General features: G+C 37.3%; 2 protein-coding genes across 6 annotated transcripts in view; both read right to left on the reverse strand.

The window, feature by feature from the left end:
* The window catches only part of LOC111075847, an 81,181-nt gene extending 72,245 nt beyond the window's left edge, over positions 1 to 8,936 (reverse strand). The window contains exon 1 of the mRNA XM_041595661.1: positions 8,691 to 8,936. The gene's annotated coding sequence lies outside the window, so the exon portion shown is untranslated. The remainder of the gene's footprint in view (positions 1 to 8,690) is intronic.
* A 4,516-nt stretch (positions 8,937 to 13,452) lies between these two features.
* LOC111075850 (protein Exd1 homolog) lies at positions 13,453 to 14,976 on the reverse strand. Of its 5 annotated transcripts, none has more exons than XM_022369351.2 (4): positions 14,873 to 14,957; positions 14,774 to 14,819; positions 14,127 to 14,704; positions 13,453 to 14,073 (listed from the first exon to the last, which is right to left on the reverse strand). In XM_022369351.2, the coding sequence occupies exons 3-4, from the start codon at positions 14,673 to 14,675 to the stop codon at positions 13,750 to 13,752; spliced, it is 873 nt and encodes a 290-aa protein (XP_022225043.2). In that variant the 5' UTR covers positions 14,676 to 14,704; positions 14,774 to 14,819; positions 14,873 to 14,957; the 3' UTR covers positions 13,453 to 13,749. The 5 variants fall into 5 exon arrangements, with proteins under 5 accessions (XP_022225043.2, XP_022225045.2, XP_022225044.2 ...); XM_022369349.2 differs by having other exon boundaries at positions 13,455 to 14,073; positions 14,127 to 14,681; positions 14,873 to 14,956; XM_022369353.2 differs by lacking the exon at positions 14,774 to 14,819 and having other exon boundaries at positions 14,127 to 14,681; positions 14,873 to 14,976.
* Positions 14,977 to 23,020: the final 8,044 nt, after the last annotated feature.

The raw sequence follows: 23,020 nt of genomic DNA on the forward strand, positions 1-23,020 counted from the left end.
ATGCATGAATACGCTCATGAATGGCACACCAGATTTGTTTATAGCGTTCACATGCAATCCAAACAATGGACAGAAATTAGATAAGAATCATTTCATGGCCAATCCACCCATTGACCGCCACGACATTACCGCAAGGGTGTTCAAAAGAAAGTTAAAATCACTCATGGATTACATTGTTAAGCATCCTGTATTCGGCGGATCCACTGACGACAACGGAAGGATAAAAACCAGTCAAAGATAAGATCCAGCATGAGAACATTGAACGTGATAATCGTGATGGTGGATTGTTCACGCTTTCCTGCACTCAAAACATTTTAAGAAGCAGAACATAAATGTAGAATATTGCCATTCCGTAAAATCAATCAAATATATCTGAAAGTATGTGAACAAAGGTAGTGACATGGCTGTGTTCTGAAATGCTGCCGAAAATTCAAACGATGAGATAACTCATTTTCAAATGGGACGCTATGTCAGTATTAATGAAGCGATGTGGCGTAAATATACCTGTAAAACAATCATTAAAGAAATTTCAACGACGAAAACAAGGACAGCCAGTTCCAAATACCAAAAAGGATTTTTCACAGATGCACTAGGACCTCTTTACACAGTGCATCCCAGCCAAGACGAGTGATTTTTTTTGCGTTTACTGTTAGTCAATGTTCGTGGCCCAACATCATTCCAACATCTGCAAACTGTTAATGGTGTATTGTGCGGCACATACAGGGAACCATGTCTCAACGTATGGGACTGCTCGACAATGACACTCATTGGGACCACACTCTCGAAGATGCTGTAATTTCGTCAAATGCTAAACCAATACGAACATTGTTTGCCATACTTTTGTCTACATGCTTCCCATCAACACCGTTTAAAATTTTGCCACCGTTTATGGAACAAATAATAATTAAATGATAATTTTAAATAAATGAAGAAATGTACAATAAAGCATTAATTTTAATTTAAGACTTGTGCTTTATGCTTGCCAACAAAGTATTAATACAGTTAGGAATTACAACGCCCAATCGCCAAATGCACGACGCATTTAATCGAGAGTTGAGACGCGAAACGAAATATGATTCCGAAGCATTAAAAGAAACCGTTCAAAGAAACGTTCCCCTTTTAAATGAGCAACAAAAATATGTCTACGATACGCTAACGTAAATAGTGAACGATGGAACTGGCGGATTTTTTTTTTTTTAGAAGCTCCCGGTGTGACTGTGAAAATGTTTTTGATATCATTGATTTTGGCAACGATTCGATCGAAAAATTGTATCGCACTTGCACTTGCTTCGTCAGGTATTGCAGCTACGTTGCTGGAAGGCGGTCGAACAGCTCCTTCCACACTTAAGTTTCCGTTTAACATGAAAATAAATGAAACACCAACTTGCAATCTTTCAAAAATTCTGCGATGGCCAAAGTGTTGCAACAGAGCAAATTAATAGTTTGGGATGAGTGCACGATAGCACACAAAAAATCATTGGAAGCATTAGACCGCACGTTGCAAGATTTCCGAAAGAACCAAACCCGGTTTGGTGGTGCACTGATTTTATTAGCAGGAGATTTTTGCCAAACACTACCAGTAATACCACGATCAACACCAGCCGACGAACTTAACGCATGCTTAAAGTCATCCATTTTATGGAAAGACGTTAAAACGCTCAAATTAAATATAAACATGCCAGTCGAATTGCCGAACGAGCAATCTGGAGAAGTTTTTTCCAAACAATTGCTAGATATTGGTAATGGAAAAATACCTGTTGAGTCATTGTCTGGATACACCACATTTCCTACCAATTTTTGTAACTTTACTGAAACAAAGACACAACTCATCGAGAAGGTTTTCCCAAACATTGGTCAAAATTTTAAAAATCTTGTATGGTTGAGCGAAAGAGTTATATTGGCTGCAAAAAACGTTGATGTCAACGAAATGAATTTCCAAATTTAAAATAATATAGCTGGCGAATTAATAACATACAAATCGATTGATTCCGTTACTAACCAAGATGATGTTGTCAACTATCCAACGGAGTTTTTAAATTCGATGGAATTGCCCGGACTACCACCTCAAAATCTGCAACTAAAGATCGGATCGGTAATTATTATGTTGCGGAATATAAACCAGCCACTTCTTTGTAATGGCACCCGACTTGCGGCTTACAAATGGTTTGATGATAATTTTTTTTTTTTCTATGGCAAAACTTTTTTTGAAGAATTATTGATATCTGGTATGTTTTTATGGTTTTTTTCAGAGGTATTTCTATTTTTCACATAATTTAAGTATCTTATATCTGGTTGCAAAGAATTTTTTTTAAAGAATTTTTTTAAATCTAGTATTTTTTAATGTTTTTTTTTCAGAGGAAGTTCTTCTATATTTCACATAAATTAAGTATCTTATATCTAGTTGCATAGAACTTTGCAGTTCTGAAAAGCTGACAAATGCAGCTATAAATCGGACCCAGACTTTTTGTATCTGCAGCTTAATGCCTGGAAGATATTAAATTCAAATTTCATCATTTTTTGCGGTATTTTTTTTTTCGTAATTTTGACTTTTTTGTTGCATTGCATTTTTAGTTTTAGATAAACGCATTAATTAGGCGCCGTTTAAGGTATTGCTCATGCTCAAGATCTATGGATAAACGGTGGAGCTAAAATTCGTGAACCAAACCTCAAAAGTGAAAAAATAGACAAAAAATACTTTTAGGAAGGTTGCAGGCCCAACTGCCAATTGGAAACAAAGCAAACGAAAAGGGGTTGAATTTTTGGTAAAAAGTATATAATGTATGTACAGTTGTGTTCAATGAAATAGTAGTGCCGCACCTCACTGATTTCAAAACTCTTTTTGAGATATTTCTAGACCTTCAAATTGAACAAGTGATACCTTTACGGAAAGCCTGGAATGTAAGCATTAGAAGCTTGAAGAAACCCCGTTACATTTGCATTCCATCTTCTTGTTTTTCATGACTTTAGACAACTACCCATGATATCTGCTGTTCAATGAAATAGTAGTGCTGGGTTAATTTAATTTAAAAAAATGAAAAAACAAACAAATTAATTTAAATAAGCCACCATCCGCAAGCTCAATTCAGATATCGAATAATTTGATGAAAGAAAGTTTTGGACATTGCGGTACTTTTGATTTTGAAGCGTTGAAGAAATCATTGCTCGGTCCAGAAGAGAAGACCTAAGATTTAGACTAAAAACTTAACGCAGGAGGTATAATGGGATTGAAAACTAAGTTGTATGCACTCTCACTATTGTGTTTAATTAATTAACTATAAGAAGTAGACTGAAAATCGATTTTGTATTCGAAAAACATATTTTTTAGAGGATGGTCGGCGATGGTCGAAGGCAAGACCAGACCTTCAATATCCTCAAAAATTATGAAAAAAAATTTTAATCGCTCTGTCAGTTATGTGACGGTTCTTAGACAGTTGATTACACATTATTTGAATGCAAGAAGTCCCAGAAAACTCCGCGTTTTGGTCTGAGAGTACATGGGTGCACGACTTCAGTTTGTAAAAACGCATGTGGAATGGCCTGTGCCACAGTGACAAAAATAATTTTGACTGATGATAGTAAAGTTGTATTATATGGTAAGATTGACTCAAAAGAATATGTTTGGCATTCATAGAAATCCGATTACCACCCAAAATCATGAAAAAAATATCATTGGGCATGCTATGCTGAGCCTTATGGGACCCAGCTCATATGAGCTAGTACTTTCTAGCCTGGCGTTTGAGTATAGGAAGGGTTTGGACGAAACTGTGTATGTAGGCATACTTTAGAATATATATCATTCATATTACAGTTGAAAAATTTCTGCTAAAAGGATATTTTAACCGGATTATGACTTGAAACACCCATAAAAGCTCGCTAGGAATTAATTGTTATCGGAAAAGATCGGCGTTTTGCCATGGCCAACTGTCCAACTGGATATTAATCTCATCGAAATCTTATGGGAGAATACCAAATACATTGTTGCAACTAAAAATCCGTCAACCAGAGCCAAGTTTTAGCAAGTGGTTCATGGATTATTGTCTCAAATCCTTTTGAAGCGTTGGCAAGAGACTAATGACCCATGTTCGGCCGGTGAAAGTTCGCAATGAAAACCAAATTAATTAAAAACTAAATTTGAAAGCTCAGGAAACATGAAGAACATGAAATATAGGTTTTTATTTGAGATTCCTTCTTTTTTTCAATGTTCTAAAAAAACACTACTATTTCATTGAACAGCAAATTTCATGGGTATTCGGCTTATGTCATGTAAAACAAGAAAATGGAATTCAAATGTATTGATATTTCTTCGGTTTTCTAATGCTAACAGTCCAGTCTATTTAAAAAGGTATCATTTGTTCAATATGGATAACTGCAAGTGTCTCAAAAAGAGTTTTGAAAGTGATGAGGTGCGGCACTACTATTTCATTGAACACAACTGTATGTAATGTTACATTTTAAATTTGTTTGCTACATCTGTTATCTACATATACTATGTATATTCTACATCTAACATGTAGATTATAGATGTACCATTTAGATTCTACATCTCCTCCGCTAAAGGGCGCTCGCGAACATAACCAGGCAGAGTGTGCGAGCGAGAAAGAGAATGAGTAACGGGTCTCTATCTGAAGGAGGCGGGGGAAGCAACTGAAAATTAATTTCTTCATTCTGACTATAATTATGATCCGACCTGATTCAGATTCGGCAAACTGGTAGATATGGTCATTCTCTATGATACTGCGTCCATTGTGAAGGCGAAAGGGGGCGGGGCGAAATTTTGAAATACACTTGTAGCAGTGTAATATCACATGAGTCTGGAAACCGAATTTGGTTGCCCTAGCTCGTATAGTCACTGAGATCTAGCCGCTCAACAAGACGGACAGACGGACAGACAGACATGGCTATATCGACTCGGCTATTGATGCTGATTAAGAATATATATACTTTATGGGGTCGGAAACGATTCCTTCTCTAATATACCCTTAACGCTTTTTTGAGCACGGGTATAAAAACAAAGAATGTTGTTTATCATAAAGCATTACAATAATAAACACTTTCTTTCTGAAATATTTTTTAATCAATTTTTCATGTGGAACAAACGGATAAAAAGGCACAACTGAAAAATTTGTTTACTGTCGGAAAATCGACAGACGTGTCGAGACGAAGGATGTCGATAGCTTGAATTCTTTTATTCAAGATCAAATCGCTGGAGAGCTGCATTCATACAATAAATCGCAAAGCCAATTTTTGAAAGTCTGTTGGATTAATCAATGAATGAATCAATGAAGGCGTTAAAATGGGGCGATACAACGTTCGCCGGGTCCGCTAGTAAGTATATATATTCTTGATCAGCATCAGCGGCTAGATCTCAGAGACTATAAGTGCTTGAGCAACCAAATTTTGTTTCCAGGCCTATGTGATATCACACTGCTACAAGTGTATTTCAAAATTTCAAAAGCGGACATGCCCATACAAATTTCATCTGGAGTTTCACCAGTGAGTCACCACAGGATTTGGACATGCCATGAGTGATTCACCGAATGAATCACGAGTGAAAAGTGGCTTTTGGAACTGCAGTGAGTGTCCACTGCGTTTTCCGCAGTTTTTCCGTTGAATTAAAATGTGCGGAAAATAGAGTGTGTACAACGTACAATTGCGCAATTTTAATGAGGAAAAAAACACCTGAAAATGCTTAAAATTTCAGGCAGCAGAGCCCTGAGAGTGGAGCAAGTACATATATATCCCGACATCCAGGCACTGCCTCCTGAGTATTACCTTGGTTATTGTTTCAACATTTGTATCTGACGACATGGCGAGAAGGGGACGTCCCAGGGAAGCAGAACCAGAGTTACATACATACATACATATGTATGTAGTGTTGAAGAAGGGAAGGTATCGTTAGGGGAAGGTGTCATTACAGATTCCACGAGTGTGTTTGGGCATAAATTCCAATTTAATCCGACTGGCTTTTACTTTTCTACATTTTTCGAGTCGTTTCGCCCAACGCTGGTGGGCTTCACCTACTAGATTATTATTTCCCTTATTTTTCCCTTTTACGAGGAGCCGGTAAACCCCCGAAAAACTTTCAGTCTAACACTATCATAAGTAATTCACTCTTCTACCCATATTCTACAATCATCCCATAGCCAACATATCCCCATACAAACACTGCACTAAAAGCCACCGAAACAATTTTTGATGTAACTGGTTTCTCTAACTGTATACATATACATATGTATGTATGTACACATGCATTAAGCGCGGGCAGACCAATACATGTCTGTCGCATAAGCTGCTCTTCTGAGCAACAAAAGATGAGCGTTAATTAGCCGTTCCCAAAGAGATTACCCGGATCCAGACGTCATTATATTTTTGGGCAGATATGTTAGTGCTTGCGTTTTCCATGTAAGGATATCAGTCGGATCGAATATACACTGGTATATACTGGAAAATATGCCATTAATAGAAAAGCAACCTTTTATCCTTTTGCATTTTCTAGGTGAAATAATATCACGATCCGTAAACGTCGACTGGGACGACATGCTGATCCTGAGTCTGAGTACTATCCGGCACTCTCCGGTTTTCACTTTCGCAAAAACTTTCGGATTTACTTTTGAAAATGGAATGTTTGATGGTCCCGTATTCCCAAAACGCATTTCAAAACGGAAACATTTTCATCTCCGAGGAAACGGATTTTAATACAATGATATGAGTCTTAAATGCAAAAGGAAAGAAAAAGACTTATGATGCATTGACATACTTATAATTGAAACCACTAACAGGCAGGGCCGTGCCAAGGAAAATGTTCGCCCAGTGCGAAGTTTCAAAACGGCGTCCTCAAGCTCCCTTAATGGAAATAAAATAAAATTAGTTTTACATATAACGAATTCTGTTAATTGAAATGCGTCCTCCATCGCCTCTTCCTCCACAGGAATTCCATCCTGATGATTCTATTGGGCGATATCTGGTGTGGATCGACGCTAAATGTTCGATAAACAGGCCTATGCTCCAAAAACCGATATTTTACCGCGATTTGTCAAGAATTTACGTGCAGAATGTATTTGTCGGTCGGACATAGTTATTTGTTAATTGAATTTCAAAGGTTAATTTTGAACATACAAAATGTCAAACTTTGCACACTTTTTATAGCCGTACTCGAAGAGTTAATGGGAATATTAAATTTATGGTAAAAGTGGATGTGTGTAACGCAGAGAAGGAAACGTTCCGACCCCATAAAGTATATATATTCTTGATCAGCACCAATAGCCGAGTTGAAATAGCCATGTCCGTCTGGCCGTCTGGCCGTCTGTCCGTCTTGTTGAGCGCCTGGATCTCAGAGACTATAAAAGCTAGGGCAACCAAATTTGGTTTCCAGACTCATGTGATATCACACTGCTACAAGTGTATTTCAAAATTTCGCCCCGCCCCCTTCCGCCCCCACAAAGAACGAAAATCTGTGGCAGGCACATTTTTAAAGATACGATAAAACTAAAAACGCATTATCGTAGAGAATGCCCATATCTACCAGACTGCCGAATCTGAATCAGATCGGATCATAATTATAGCCAGAATGAAGAAATTTTCAGTCGCTTCCCCTGCCCACTCCTGACAACGACAACGCAACTCCCCCGCTCCCGCGGGCGGGGTGTTGAAAAAAAATGTAAAAAATATAAAAAATACAATGTATTCTCTGGCGGGTATAGCGTCCCAGAGCGCCCCCGCCGGCCGACGCTATGGTGGCCCCGTACACCTAGGACCGCAGCAATATGATAAATAGTGGTGCTATCCGTCGGATTGTGTACGTGGCAGCGATTGGAGGGTTGGACCGCCTACGGGAATGGCAGTGGGCCACCGGTGCAATGTAGCTCGCTGTGCAGAATAGAATAGAAGAATAGAAGAATAGGGGCCACAGTGAAGCCTCACAAAGTGGGACACAGATACGGTGCACACGTACAGAGTGAAGAGTGCGAGGCAATGATCAGACGACGATCGGCCTTACCTAAATGGAAGTGACAACTTCTTAGTGGAAAAGGAATCATGCCAGATTTGCTTCTTGGAACTAGCCAAGTCCGACTGGGGAAGCACAGTAGGTTCTGATTATAGACAGGCAGATTTCATTACAGCAGTGGTCGAAACACATGCATTCACATGTCTTGCCGTACATAATTCGAACAATAGACGACAGTTGTATTGGTGTCGATAACTGTTGTGAAGCACCGTACGTGTAGCGCAAGGGCTGTAGACCCGTGGACAGAGGACGAAAGGAATGGAACAAGAAGCTACAAAAACAGCCAAACAATTTAAGAGGGTACGTTGTGAAACAGCTGATGCTCTCCGTTCACCTACCTGTGGTAAAGAGCAGACAGCAGCAATGCATGACCCGAAAATGTGCTAAGGAGGGGAAAGTACCTGTGACCAGCAGGTAGCGCAAGAGTGTGCGGATTTTCGGTATAGGGGCTTCCAGCTGAAATGGGTTCCGAATCGTTTAGCTGCGCTTTTCCCCTCCCGCTAAAGTGAAAGTTCTCGTTGCCCATGAAAGGCACGTGTGACAATGGTCACGCAGTAGCTGGCAGAGCTACGTACATACATATGTACATATCTGTCACGACATGAAACAATGCGACCAAACACGACAAAACTACCCGCAAGATCCCACAACCGTGCACATCAAACCTATGTATGTACATACATACCTCGGATCCGGTATCCAAAAAGTGGAAGCTGGTTAAGCTTATTCGGGGAGTGGCAGTACGGCAGACAATCCAAAAATTAACAACATTCATGGAAAACTCTGCTTCTTCTTCCCGATCCGGACAATTTCACAATAAACAATAGAAAAACAAACATCTGCAATCTGCAGTCTGCAGCTGGCGCGACGCGCGCAACTTAAACATGCAGCAAACTTGTTGTTGCTGCGTGACGGCACGCAATAATGTTGCGTGTGCGTGGGTGGGGAAACTCACAATTTAAGCAACACAAAAAATAATAAAAACACAAAAAAAACAGCAGAAACGATAAAAAAAAATGCAATGCAAGGAACACGCGTCGATCGTTGCGCTTAACTCGATATGATATATAATCGGAATAATCGAATATATAAAATTAAATGATATTCTTTATATCAACGGAACAACTTTTCTGAATTTAGAAAAAATTCGACACTATTTTCAGTTGTTTCATTGTGCGCGGCCGAAAATTTTATCGTGAGATCAACGATCGCGGCTTATACCCGCAACCAGTGTGACCGCGCAATTACCGATCAAATATACCGTCTGACCCTCAGAAATATACCTTATCATTTAAAAAAAAAAACCGAATAAAAAAGGACTTAGCCCACTAGAGCCCCCTTTATTTAAGCAGGGGAACAGCTCAAGTTAAGCCGCGCAAAAGAATACTGTTTGTCTATTCTTCTTGTAGATCCATCCTTCCTCTTTACTTACAAAAAATTATTACCACGATATCTTTCACCGGAAATGAGTAAAAAATGTTTCAAGTGGCCCCAAACAAGATATCTTGTTGGTACAACAAACAAATGTCCCATAAATTCTTCACAGCGACACTATTGGGGAAAATTTCACAAAATGGGGCAATTTGAAAATAGGCTACAAAAATATTGTAATCTTAAAGCAAGTCCTTTTCTACAGCAACAGCTGACTTTAACAGCTGCTAGACTTAACATTGTTCTGTTATATAACATTTTTGGTATTGGACTTTATAGTTTGAAGTTTTCTTAAGATGTTACCAAAAAAAACAACCAATTTTAATACTTTGAGAAAATGACAAAATATCCGAAAAATGGGAATTTTCCCCATAGTGCAGCTCTTTCCCAGTCACATCCTGGGCTTCCCAACATTTTATTGGCAAGGTAATGTGTCTGACTATCAGCAGCAGCAGATGACGACGCCTCCCGTGCCGACCACCGTGAATAAAAAATTTTTTGAGAACAATATTTGTTTTATATATATATGAAAATTAATAAAAAATAATAAATTATAATATCCATATAATTGTCATTCATATAACACTGCATTAATTAGATTATATTTGTCTTCATTAATAAAATATTTCATTTGGTTTTGTGTACTCTTATTGCAATGTTTGCTTCGTGTTTGCTGGCAAAATATATATAAAATTAATATAATTTTCGAGGTGAGGTGGATCTAAACATATGTACCAAAAAAACAAGCAAAGACTTCGGATACTTTTCCAAACATTTTTTTTTGTTGATCTGAGTCACTAGCCATACAGTACTGTATGGTTAGTGGTACGGGTATAAGTAGAGTCGCGTCCCCAGAAGCGACTCACACGTTCCTTCTCGTTTTCGATCTGAGTACTAGGCTTTAAATCAAAATACCCACTGGTCGACAATGGGTTAGTCGGTCTCTGTCCATGATCGGAACTCATATTACTCGATTTTGAAATTCGGTTTCATATTGCTAGTCAGCTAAGACTATCGGCACTGAACATATAATTTTATCCGATTTATGAATCAATTTTCCACGGGATTGGATAATTTTAAGGACTCCTATTTTTAGAATTGTTTACAAAATAGCATTCAAACAAAACACGACAAAACATAAAACGTAAGTGTGTACGGAATGTGAAATCATTGCCGCTGGTCGACAGGTTTCTGCTATGCTTATGGACATTTGTATACCCTATTTCCTTTAATTAATGGTAAATTTGTTGTTGCAAGCTGCTTTAAAGCTTTAATATTGAATTTGTCTCAATTGACATGTTTATTACCTATTCATGCATTTGGTTTGTGTTTTGTATATGCATTTATCCCGGTCCCGATACCTTTTATTTGTACCAGTAAAATGAACAATTTCGTGAATATATTAAAAAAACCGAGACAGTAGTTTCCTAGTACCAGACATCAGGAGTGAGTAAACGAGCTTAACCCACAAAAACCCCCTCTATTTAAATGGGTGAACGTACCTGAACTGCGATAGCATTCTTCAAGTTTCATAACTTTCGTGGTCGACAATGGGTTGCGTTTTTCTTTGTTGCTCGGCAATCATATTCCTCTATTTTGATATTCGGTTTAATATTATTAGCTAGCTAGGACCTTCAGCACTAAACACATAATTTTATCAGATGGATGAATAAATTTTCCGCAAGATTGGCTAATTTTAGTTCCCTTTTATTGACTTGTTTACAAAATAAGGTTTACGCAAAAAAGATCAACAAAAATGTACAGTGAACAACGTAGGTATGAAGGTATGGACATTTTTATACCCTATAACTAAAGGTACAAGCTGCTTTGAAACCTAAGTATTAATGACACGCATTTTAACTGTTCATGCATTTAATTATATACTTGCATATATATTTTGTATACAATATACATACACTCCTCGCCATCCCATTAGGTCAGTTAGTTTTTTATTCAGAGAATTTCTAAGAAATTATTATTTAATGTGCATTTAAAAGCTTAATATATCCCAAGTTTTTCCGTTTGACACGTTACCTTGCAAAAAATATCATTATATAATTTAGAGTTTCTTTTAAATTAAAAAAAAAATGAGAAGGAACGTGAGTCGCTTCTGTAGACGCGACTCTACTTTTATATCCGTTATCAGCCAGTAAATAAGTATGTGAGCTTATGCTTTAAGTAGAATTTGAAAATTTTTATATTTTTACATTTGTTTTGCTACTAATGTCATCTACATCTACAATGTATATTCTCCATTTTAAATTTAGATTCTACATCTCCTCCGCTAGAGGGCGCTTGCGCACTGAACGAAACAGAGTGTGCGAGCGAGAAAGCGTGGTCTCGTCCTGGAGGAGGTGAGGGAAACCATCTTCATTTTGGCTATAATGATCCGATCTGATTCAGATTCTGGTAGATATGATCATTCTCTACGGTCCTGCGTTTTTAGTTTTTTTTCGTTTCTTCAAAACTGTGGATGCCACAGATTTTCGTCCTTTGTGGGGCGGAAGGGGGCGTAGAGAAATTTGTAAATACACTTGTAGCAGTGTGATATTATATGAGTCTGGAAGCAAAATTTTGTTACTCTAGCTTTTAAAGTCTCTGAGATCTAGGCGCTGTCAAGACGGAAGGACGGACAGACAGACATGTCTATATTGATTCGGCTATTGATGCTGATCTAGAATATATATAATTTATAGGGTCGGAAACGTTTCCTTCTCTGCATTGCACACATCCATAACCAGAAAGAACAGACGAAGAGAAAGAAGACGAAGAGAAAACGGTATATTCTCATGTCTGCCATCTCATTCGTTTCGTTTTGCGCACCCATACTGAATGCTGAAAACTGCAGACAACACGTGAAACGTAACATACACTCGCATTCGTGCCGATAGCTTGGAAAGATTTCTGCTTAGAGAGATAGTGATGGGAAGTGCAATGGAATACGGGGAGTAAATTTATTTTATCATCTAGAGTCTAATTACACTAGTCAACACGATTTTTCCCCAAGGAACAAAACGAACTTTTTCTTAAAGATTTGGGGCTTAGAAATGGTTTGATGATTTTTTTTTTTTTCTATGGCAGAACTTTTTTTAAAGAATTTTTGAAAACTGGTATTTTTTTTTTAACCCTTTTTCAGAGGTAGCGATTGTTTTTTTCACATAACCCTAGTATCTTACGTCTGGTTGTAAAGAACTTTGCTATTTTGAAAAGACATTTAAAACAGCTAGAAGTTAAGCCTAAACACTTTGTGATTTCAGCTTACTGTCTGAGAAATATAAAGCATTGAAATGCAAAAATGTTTTGTTAATTTTTTCCATATTTTAGGTTTGGTTAACGAATTTTAGCTCCAAAGTCTCTCCATAGACTTAAACGACGCCAAATTAATGCACCTATACACAAAAAAATAGAGGACACAGGATATAATTTTTTTTCGACTTTTCCTGAGTTTTTAAAGTAAAAATTTCGTAAAAAATACAGCACAAAAATCATCATTTTTGCATTTCAATACTTTATATTTCCCAGAAGGTAAGCTGAAATCACAAAGTGTTTGGGCTTAACTTCTAGCTGTTTCAATTATCTTTTCAAAATAGCAATAGCAACCAGACGTAAGATACTAGAGTTATGTGAACAAAACAAGCGCTAGCTCTGAAAAAAGCTTTAAAAAAAATACCAGACTTCAAAAATTCTTCAAAAAAAAGTTCTAACAGAAAAAAAAAACCATTATTCTTAAAAAAAATTTAAAGCCCCATATCTATTAGAAAAAGTCGGTTTGGATCCTTGAGGAAAAAAAAAGTTAGATTTTGTCGACAGTGTTATCATCAAAATCACCTTCCTGATCTCCGTTCCGCTGATGTCCATTGCGATCATTGCGGATGCCTCCAACCCAATATCCTCCTTAAAGTTATTATTTCCCGTTTCAACTATTTGTTTTGATTCTTCTTCGTTTTTGTCTTTATTTTTTAAATAGCTGTAAAAATTCTGATCACTTCATATATCAAAAATATGTATTCAAATGAAGAAATCAGGCGAGAACAGATAGAAATTATATTAATATAATATAATTTATATAACTATTCATGAAACAAAATGAATTGTAAAACTGATAATTTATAATATTATTCATCTTTTGGAAAAATTGTGCCAATTGTAGGCTTGTTGTTCAATGGTAACATTAGACCAATCATCAAATTTTACTCAAGTTCGGAAGCTTGGATATCTAGTTATCCTGTAGTATTTCATGATGCCTTAATTCTTAAAGTAAGTTCTCTTCTATCCCGATTCTAGTCCAGGGAACCTATTTCTACAACGAAAATTTAATTATTTCCTTTTTTTTTTGGATGATTAATTAAATTGGCCTCTGGCAGAGGCAGAAAGTCTGCGCATGAATTGTAGTACGGATCGATGCATTGGAAGCCAAATCGACTTTTCGGACCCATATACATCGCCACATCAGACCCATTTCGAAAACGGCAGAAGCTTTGACTAAATGTAGCAGACATGCGTTGCATCCCAGCACAAATGTTGCCAAAGATTAGCCGATCGTGCATTTGGTTCTGCAGTATGGCCATCCTGCCCAGAAAACGCAACTGGCCCACGCTCAACGGGCGTGCTGTGAAGAGTTTACGCGACTCTCTTACCTGCAATACGGAATCGGATAATAAACGCTTTCTCTTTGGTATTTGGCACTCACCCCGGTGACCTCTTCGCACAGCAGTTCGATTAAAGGAATATTAAACACTGACGAAATCGCTTCTTGCAATAAAAAGGGACTTCTATCCTGCCGGGCCACGCACAGAGCCACAAAAGTGTCGCTCACTCCCTTCAGATTAATTCGGTGCTTATAGAGAAGCTGATCGGCAATACGATGACTATAGTGCACCACTTTTCTCGGATGTTCAGCCTCCAGCAGCTTTACCAGCTCAGGAAAAATGGCGCCCAGTGCCTGGATATCGAACACATATGTCTGATTTGTTGTAGCCACCACTAGCACCGCTACAGGTCTGTGGCGTCCATAGAAACTAGGCTCCGCCACCAAAGATATGCTCATCTGATTTCGCATATCGCTTATCGCCTTATGATAAACAGCGTCCGCCTGCTGTATGTATACGATTCGGTTAAGCTTTGTCTCCAGCGAGCTCAACTCATGGCTCGTTATAGGAAAAATTGTTTTCCCACGCGACGGGCTGGTCTCCTCAGCCGTTTTAAAGGACACTTCACTATCATCATCGCTGTCCGACATATTGATCTGGGAACAATTTGGAAAGTAGTCTGGATGGTTTACAGTCAAAAACGTACACTTCTGTTGCTGAAATGTGGAAATTATTTGTCCAGCCTTACCAATGATGGAAATTAGTGTTGGAAGATTTAGATACTGGGAGTTTGTCTAAGATATCTATTAATTTCGTTACGAGTTAGGTATTTTCTTGTTCACTGTACCTATGCACGACTTTAAAGACGGACAGCAAGCACTTCGAAATATATGCCAATAAGAAAAAAATATGAATAGCTGAAAGAGTGACCGCACCTTGATCGCCAAAATAAACCACGCACATATCGAAAGCAGATCCAAACGCACTAGGAAATTCACGAAGTCCCCATTTAGTCGATATATCGAATGGGTGATTTCTATGGCATACCAGTGTAGAATAATAGCCTTTTTACACTGGGCGCGTCTGCCATCGATATCGGAATAGACGCAATGAAGCAGAAAAGGCGTTTACATTGGCAGACGTGCATCTTGAATTTTGATTTGGGTGCTTGATGACAAGGAAAGTAAACAAATTTTGAGAAATCAACAAATTATGCAAGACGACAAGAAAATGGACGAAAGAGAATTGATTCTTATATTTATTTATTATTTTCAGACATTTCTTTGTAGAGCTTGTGGGAGTTCTTCTTAAAATTATGAAAACCATCGAAGTTCGTCTCCAGCAGTGTCATAATGGCATCAGGGTATCACAAAAATGTCGTATGATAATAATACAATCAGTTTCAAGTATTTTATTTCATGATTTTATGTATATTTTCACCTTTTTGCACAACCATTCATTTTAGCGCCAAAATTTGATTTTTTAACTACAAGTTTCTGTTGTTCTTAGAGGTGATAGTTGCGCTGATAGGCAGAAAAGTGCAGAAAATGTGCAGTTAAGCGCAAAAGCAATCGAATATATCGAATAGACGCACATGAATCAGAGACCGACGCCACTTTTTGCCACCACTAGGGCCCTATGCTTTTATAGCCTGTTCACACTGGGGACCATCCACCATCCATTTCTGGGATGGTCCGTAAGGTTTTGCCGTTCCGAAAATTTCCCAGTTATTCCACCATCCATCTGGGATGTTACTAATTCTCACATTTCAGTGCGGTATTTTTTCGATAATTGTCAAATGCAACCATATTTCACAACAAAAAATCGGAGATCACTACGAAAATGTAAACAATGACAGACAGGAAAATATAAAAACAAAACAAAATAACCCCATCAGATCTCACAAAGCACGCAAAATATAAAAAAATATCAAATATCAGCTGCAGGTGGTTTTATTTCGATGTGACATCCATCTAACAGAAAAAATTAAGTGATGAAATTAATTTACATATATGTATATACATATATTATGGATGATTTTATTGCATTATTACCAATTGCACCAGGCACTGAGGAAACCCAATTTCTTCAAATGCTTGGACACACTCGTCAATTTTCTCTGAAGTGAGATAGTTTTTGGACATGTATTCCTCTGAGAATTCGTTGATGAATGCTCTGCAAAACTCATGCAGGATATTGCAGACGCTGTTGGCTGACACTCCGAAAAACACTCTTTTCAGAAGAAGATCCCAAAGTATAAAAAGATATGGCGATACGCTTCTCCAGAGGAATTGCAGCTCGGCAGTTTGTGTCCTTCTTCCGTAGCACTTCCAAGCGAGTAACCAACAGAGAAAAGCAGGATCTCTCCATCCTAAAACTTTCCTTAAAAAACGCCTCGTTGTTTTCGGGTACATCCTTCTCCCAAAATGTACCGAACTGCTTCTGACATAACATATATATTTGTACTTTAAACATTGGTTGCATTTATTAGAAGCACTCACAAATGACCACAACCTTCCGGGCTTCAGTGTTTTCAAAACAGATATCCATTCTATTATCTCCTCCTCGTCAAAGTTATTTTCATCATCATCGTCCATGTCCAACAACATGATTAGCTTGTGCAAGAATATGTTTTGCTGCTGAATCACATTCACAACCATTGAAATGTTATTTATAGTCATTTTAATTAAAGTAAACAAATTTTCACCTCACGCAATTGTGAGCAACAGCTGTTTCTCATGGATGGTGGATGGTGTCAATGTGAATCGGTGTTTCACATATTTCAAAATTTCCCACCGTTCCCCCAGGATGGACTCAGTGTGCAGAGAGTATTAACCTATGTAAAAAAAACTGCGTCTTCGCCAAGACGCAAAGAAGCATGACGCAGTCCCAATGTAAACAGCCTATTAATGTCAGAATCAGATTAAAAAACCTTTAAGCCTTTGCTTTCGATAGTGTTTCATTCCCAAATTGTTTTGCAATAGATATCTCGAAAACATCTTTATTTGATTTGGAAATGAAAATATTTTTGCGTTGGCAATCGCATCATATTATCCAAAAAAAAACAAAAAGTGGGTAAACTAAGAACAGACGACATTTTTACCCCTGGCCGATATTGATATCGATATTTTATTTGTCAAATCCGAATTTACAAAATTTGCAAAAACGGTCCTTATAGCATATTTCCACAGGCCAGCATCCATTTCGGGGGTGGTCCGTAAATTTTTGCCGTTCCGAAAATTTCCCAGTTATTCCACCATCCATCTGGGATGTTCCTAATTCTCACGTTTCTGTGCGGTATTTTTTCGATTATTGTTAAATGCAACCATAAATATTTGACACTCACAACAAAAAATCGGAATTCACTACGAAAATGTAAACAATGACAGACAGGAAAATGGTAAAAACATCTGATATGTCAGAATTGTCTCAGGCAGTAAAACTGGGTTTGTTGACTATCCTCTGGGAATTCTTTTATGAATGCTCTGCAAAACTCATAGTATATTGCACACGCTGTTTGCTGACAGCCGACTGTTCTGTACTCAGAAAAAGAACCCAAAGTATGCAATGCTATGGCTATACAACTTTCCTTAAAAAACTCCTCGTTGTTTTCGGGTACATCTTCCTCCCAAACCGCTTCTTATAAAACATAGAATATATAATTGTATTTATAACATTGATTGAATTTAGTATAAGCAGTCACAAATGACTACGCTTCAGTGTTTTCAAATCAAATCCATTCCAAAAAATTATCCTCGTCAATGTTGACCACGTTATTATCATTATCCATGTCCAGCAATATGATTAGATTGTGCAAGAATATATTTTGGTGCTGAATCAAATTCACAACCATTGCAAAAATATTAATATTAATTTAAATTATAAAAGAAAACAATTTTCCGTCGCACCAAATTGTGTGCATCAGCTATTTTTCATGGATGGTGGATGGCTGATGGTGTCAGTGGTAATCGGAGTTTCCCATCTGTCAAAAATTCCCATCGTTCCTCATAGATGTGCTGTGTGGGAAAAGGCTATTAAGCATTAATACCATTTGATTTTATATTAATTGGCTAAAAACAGCTAACTTAAACATTAGTGACTGGTTGTGCTGTACAAAAGTAATATTATACAGAACACACGTATTTTTGTTGGTATACAGCTGAAAATACACTCGAACCACACTTGGGCAATTCAATATAAACACATAACTATCCAAAAACATGTATTAACAATAAATCTACATAGCGTGACCTGCTTTTTCCATATTTACACATTCAGTTAATATTTTGGATCGAGTTAACATTCAAGCTGCAAGTTTTTCAATGTGTTCCAACTTTTTTTTACAACTTAAAGCACCACTGAATCAGCTGACTTTAAAAGCGCGCAAAAAATGGTAATGGTATTCCGTAAAAATGTTCTAAAATTAGTTTTATTATAACCGTAATGAAAAAAAATTAAGGGGTATATTGTATTTAGGTAAGATTGGATGTGTACAACGCAGAGAAGGAAACGTTTCCGACCCCATAAAGTATATATATTCTTGATCAGCATCAATAGCCGAATCGATATATCCATGTCTGTCTGTCCGTCCGTCTGTCAGTCCGTCCGTCCGTCATGTTTGTCGCCCACATCTCGGAGACTATAAACGCTAGAGTATCCAAATTTTGTTTCCAGGATCATGTGATATCACACTGCCACATATATGTTTCAAAATACCCCTTTTTTTTAGATATGACATTTTTTGAAGTGTCATATATTTTCTAGCGGCTAGTGCACTATGGGAAAAAGTAAAAAATGTTGGCATTAATGTTATGTTTTTTTGTGTAAAATATTTTAATGCGGTTTTCATTTTTCGATTCCTTAAAACCAAGATAGAACGAGAAGGAACATGTGAGTTGCTTCTGTGGACGCGACTCTTCTTTTATACCCGTACTCAGTCAGTATATAGATTCGTGAGATTATGACTTTTTTGGAACTTTAAAATAGTTTACATTTTTTTTGTTACTTCTGTTATCTACATCTACAATGTCGATTCCACATTCAAAATGTAGATTATATATACACAATGTAGATTATACATCTTCTCCGCGAAAGGTCGCGCATTGCTAAGGGCAGAGTGTGTGCGAGCGAGAAAGAGAATAAGTAGTGTCAGCAGCGCCGGAGGAGGTGGGGGTAGCCACTGCCAATTAATTTATTGGCTCTGGCTATAATAATGATGCGATATGATGCAGATTCGGCAATCTGGTAGATATGGTCATTCTCTACGATAATACGCTTTTACTTCTCTGGTATCTTTAAAATTGTGGCTGCCACAGATTTTCGTTCTTTGTGGCAGCGAAAGGGGCGGAGTAAAATTTTGAAATACACTTGTAGCAGTGTGATATCACATAAGTCTGTAAACAAAATTTATTTTTTCTCTAGCTGTTATAGTCTCTGAGAACTATGCGCTCATCGAGACGGACAGACGGACGGACGGACAGACATGGCTTTATCGACTCGGCTATTGATGTTGATCAAGAATATAAATTCTTTATGTGGTCGGAAACGACCACTGCGACCCTCTGCGTTACTCACATTCAATTTTACCACAAATCTAATACACCTCTTTACTCTTTTTGAGTACGGGTATTTAAACGCATGTGGAATGGCCTGTGTCACAGTGACACAAATACTTTTGAATGATGCTAATAAAATTGTATTCTAAAAGATCGGAAAAGATCGACAGCTTAGTCAGTGGAAATCTTATAGGGATATGTCGAATGCATTGTAGCAACTGTAAAAACCAGACAAAAGTTTTGGCAAGAGGTTCAATAACTATTGGCTAAAATCCTTTTGAAGCGTTGGCAGGACCTTATTGAACCATGCCCGGCCTGTGTTAGGCCTCACGAAATATGTAGAACATGTAACATATGTAGGTTTTAATTTAAGTTTCGATGCTTTTTTCGATTTTCTTAATAAACAGCAGACTAAACATTTTTCAAAAATAGATTTGAGTGTGATAAGATGCGGTATTTCCATGACACAGCTGTATGCAAGTACATACATGTACATATGCATCATTAATATCTGAGCCGGGTTCAGAGTACATCGGTCATCTTTCCATTGATTCGGGAAAAGCAGACACAATTGGATCGTTCTTCTCTTGTGGCAAATGGATTTGATGGAACTGCTGTGAACACTGGACATAAAAATGTAGTCATTTGCTTATTGGAAAGAAATATCTATCAACCCTCGCAGTGGTTTGTGTCGTATGCGAATGAATTCCACCATCACTTCGCCATTTGCTTTTTACTGTGCACGGTATCACAGCAAAGCCTAAAAGCTTTACCGTCGGAACAATAAAATACTCGAGAAGTGTCTTGGCTCGAAACCTGAAGCTTTTGAGGCCACACAAATGGAAAAGAGAAAAGGAATGAACCCATCTGTCACTAGCTTGACGCATATTTCCACAGCTAAAGTGTTTCGAGTAAAATTCTCAAATTGTAGGAAATTAGTACCTGATTAAATCAAGTTCGCGAGGTTCTATACTTTATTTTCATTAGTGGTTCTCTAAGCTTTTATTTTTCCCAATCTATTGAACTGGAAGTTTTTATTCCAGTTATATTATATTTTTGCCTCCTCTCGCTCATCAGTATCTTTCGAAGAGACAGTTAATAATATTGGTATTGGGTCATGAGGTAAATTGAAATATTTATTTGAAAATGTATGTGTTCAAAAAACTTTATTGTACATTTAACAAAATTACAATATTTATCTTGTCTTACTTTTCGCAAAATTACAATCATCGAAAAAATTTAACTTTTTAATTACGCTTCGAACAGAACCGACTTTTTCCGAAAGATTAAATTTTTACAGCCGTACTCAAAAATAGTAAAGGGGTATATTAGATTTGTGGTAAAAGGGGATGTGGGTAACGCAGAGAAGGAAAACGTTTCCGACCCCATAAAGTATATATATTCTTGATCAGCATCAATAGCCGAGTCGATATATCCATGTCCGTCTGTCCGTCTTGATGAGCGCCTATATCTTAGAGACTATAAGAGCTAGAGCAATCAAATTTTGTTTCTACACTCATGTGATATCAATTTGAAAATTTCGCCCCGGCCCCTTCTGCCACCACAAAGGACGAAAATCTGTGGCAGCCAAAATTTTGAAGATACCAGAAAACTATACGCAGTATGATAGAGAATGACCATATCTACCAGACTGCCGAGTGAATCTGAATCAGATCGGATCATAATTATAGCCAGAATGAAGAAATTAATTTTCAGTTGCTTCCCCCGCCTCCTCCAGCAAGAGACCCGCTACTTATTTTCTTTCTCGCTCGCACACTCTACCTCGTTATGTATGCGAGCACCCTCTAGCGGAGGAGATGTAGAATCTAAATGCTACATGTATAATCTACATGTACGATGTAGAATATACATTGTAGATGTAGATAACAAATGTAGCAAACAAATGTAAAAATTTTTTTTTTTAATTGTACATAAATCATAATCTGAAAAATTTATATACTGACTGATTACGGGTATAAAAGTAGAGTCGCGTCCCCAGAAGCGACACACACGTTCCTTCTCGTTTTTTTTTTAATTTTCTTTAGTTTTTAAAGTAAAAAATGTTGAAAAGTTGACAAAAATGCCGCACTAAAATCATCATCATTGCATTTGAAGAAAGCTTAATAATTCCCAGACGGTAAGCTGACACAAAAAAGGGCTTAGATTCAATTTAGAGCTGGATCTATTATCTTTTCAAAATGGCAAAGATGATTTCAACCAGATGTAAGATAATTAAGTAATGTAAAAAACCGAAGCGCTATCTCCAAACAAAGCATAAACAAAGTTCAAATTTGTTAGAATTCTTTAAGAAAAATTCTGCCGTAAAAAAATAAATCATTAAAAAATGTTAAGCCCCAAGTTGAACGTAAAAATTCGGTTCGGTTCTTTGAGAATCGTTTGTGTGTGTTATCAACACGGTGGTTTTCAGGACGGAATACATTTTTTGGGATCAACCTAAAAATGAACAAATTAGCTACAGTCGTGTCTCCCACTCCCACTCCAAAGCGGAAAGCATGGCTTGACTTTTTTATTTCTAGGTGTGATTGCATTTCACCGAAATATATAAAATCTTTAGAAAATACTAGCTGAAACGAGCTTTATAGACGAGCTTTTTAGGACAACTGATTTCGTTATAGATTTATTTGATAGCCAAAACCATAAAATTCATATATAGTTCCCCAATGGATATTCCATTCCTACCGTGAGTATTTTAAGACAAACCAAACAATTTTATCTATGAAGCCATGATGTCTTTGTCAAACGTAAAACTGACGCCAAATAATCGCCTACTGGAATAAATTATAAACATAAAAAGGTATAAAAAGCCAGCTATTCAAAGCTTAAATTATGGTGAGTACAAGATATTCCGGTGGCTGTACATAACTATGTGCAATTTAAAAGCTTTGCTTTAGGGTAAACAATGGTGTGTAGGTAGTAATTGTACCATTTATGGTTAGTTTTGCAACCATCATTGTTCGAATGGATATCATCTGGACACGACTAGCACGGCTTTCCCATAAAACTGCAAGGCCATGTGGACTCTATATTAATGATTCTCATGGTACTGAGGATTCTAAGCTAAGCGAGCTTTTCCATTCCATTCTATCTATGTATGTATATAGCTATGTTTATGTTATACAGCTGCAGAAAACAGTATAACAGTTCTAAGGGGAAATCATCAAATGTGGGACGAAGTTCACTTTTAATTCTGAAAGGGGAAGCTTTGATGATTTTATTTGTTTACTTTTCGTAACAGAACGGTAACAGTAACAGTAACGGTAACAGCCCAGTGTACAGTGGCAGGCTTCGCCGTAACAGGATTCGAGCATCCACTGTAAACGGTCTTACGCTTCTGGCCAACTATTAGGACCAGAATGAAGCGACAGCCGAGCCACGTGCCTCTGTCAGACGGTAAGAGAATACGGGTTCACTTTTAGTTT

This window comes from Drosophila obscura, unplaced genomic scaffold (genome assembly GCF_018151105.1).
Source record: "Drosophila obscura isolate BZ-5 IFL unplaced genomic scaffold, ASM1815110v1 contig_74, whole genome shotgun sequence".
Classification (NCBI taxonomy): domain Eukaryota; kingdom Metazoa; phylum Arthropoda; class Insecta; order Diptera; family Drosophilidae; genus Drosophila; species Drosophila obscura.

Coding starts and splice junctions, on each gene's coding strand:
- LOC111075850 (XM_022369353.2), bottom strand. CDS start 14,675: ATGTCGGACAGCGATGATGATAGTGAAGTGTCCTTTAAAACGGCTGAG. Junction 14,074..14,126: donor TGTGCGAAGAGGTCACCGGG/GTGAGTGCCAAA, acceptor TCCGTATTGCAG/GTAAGAGAGTCGCGTAAACT.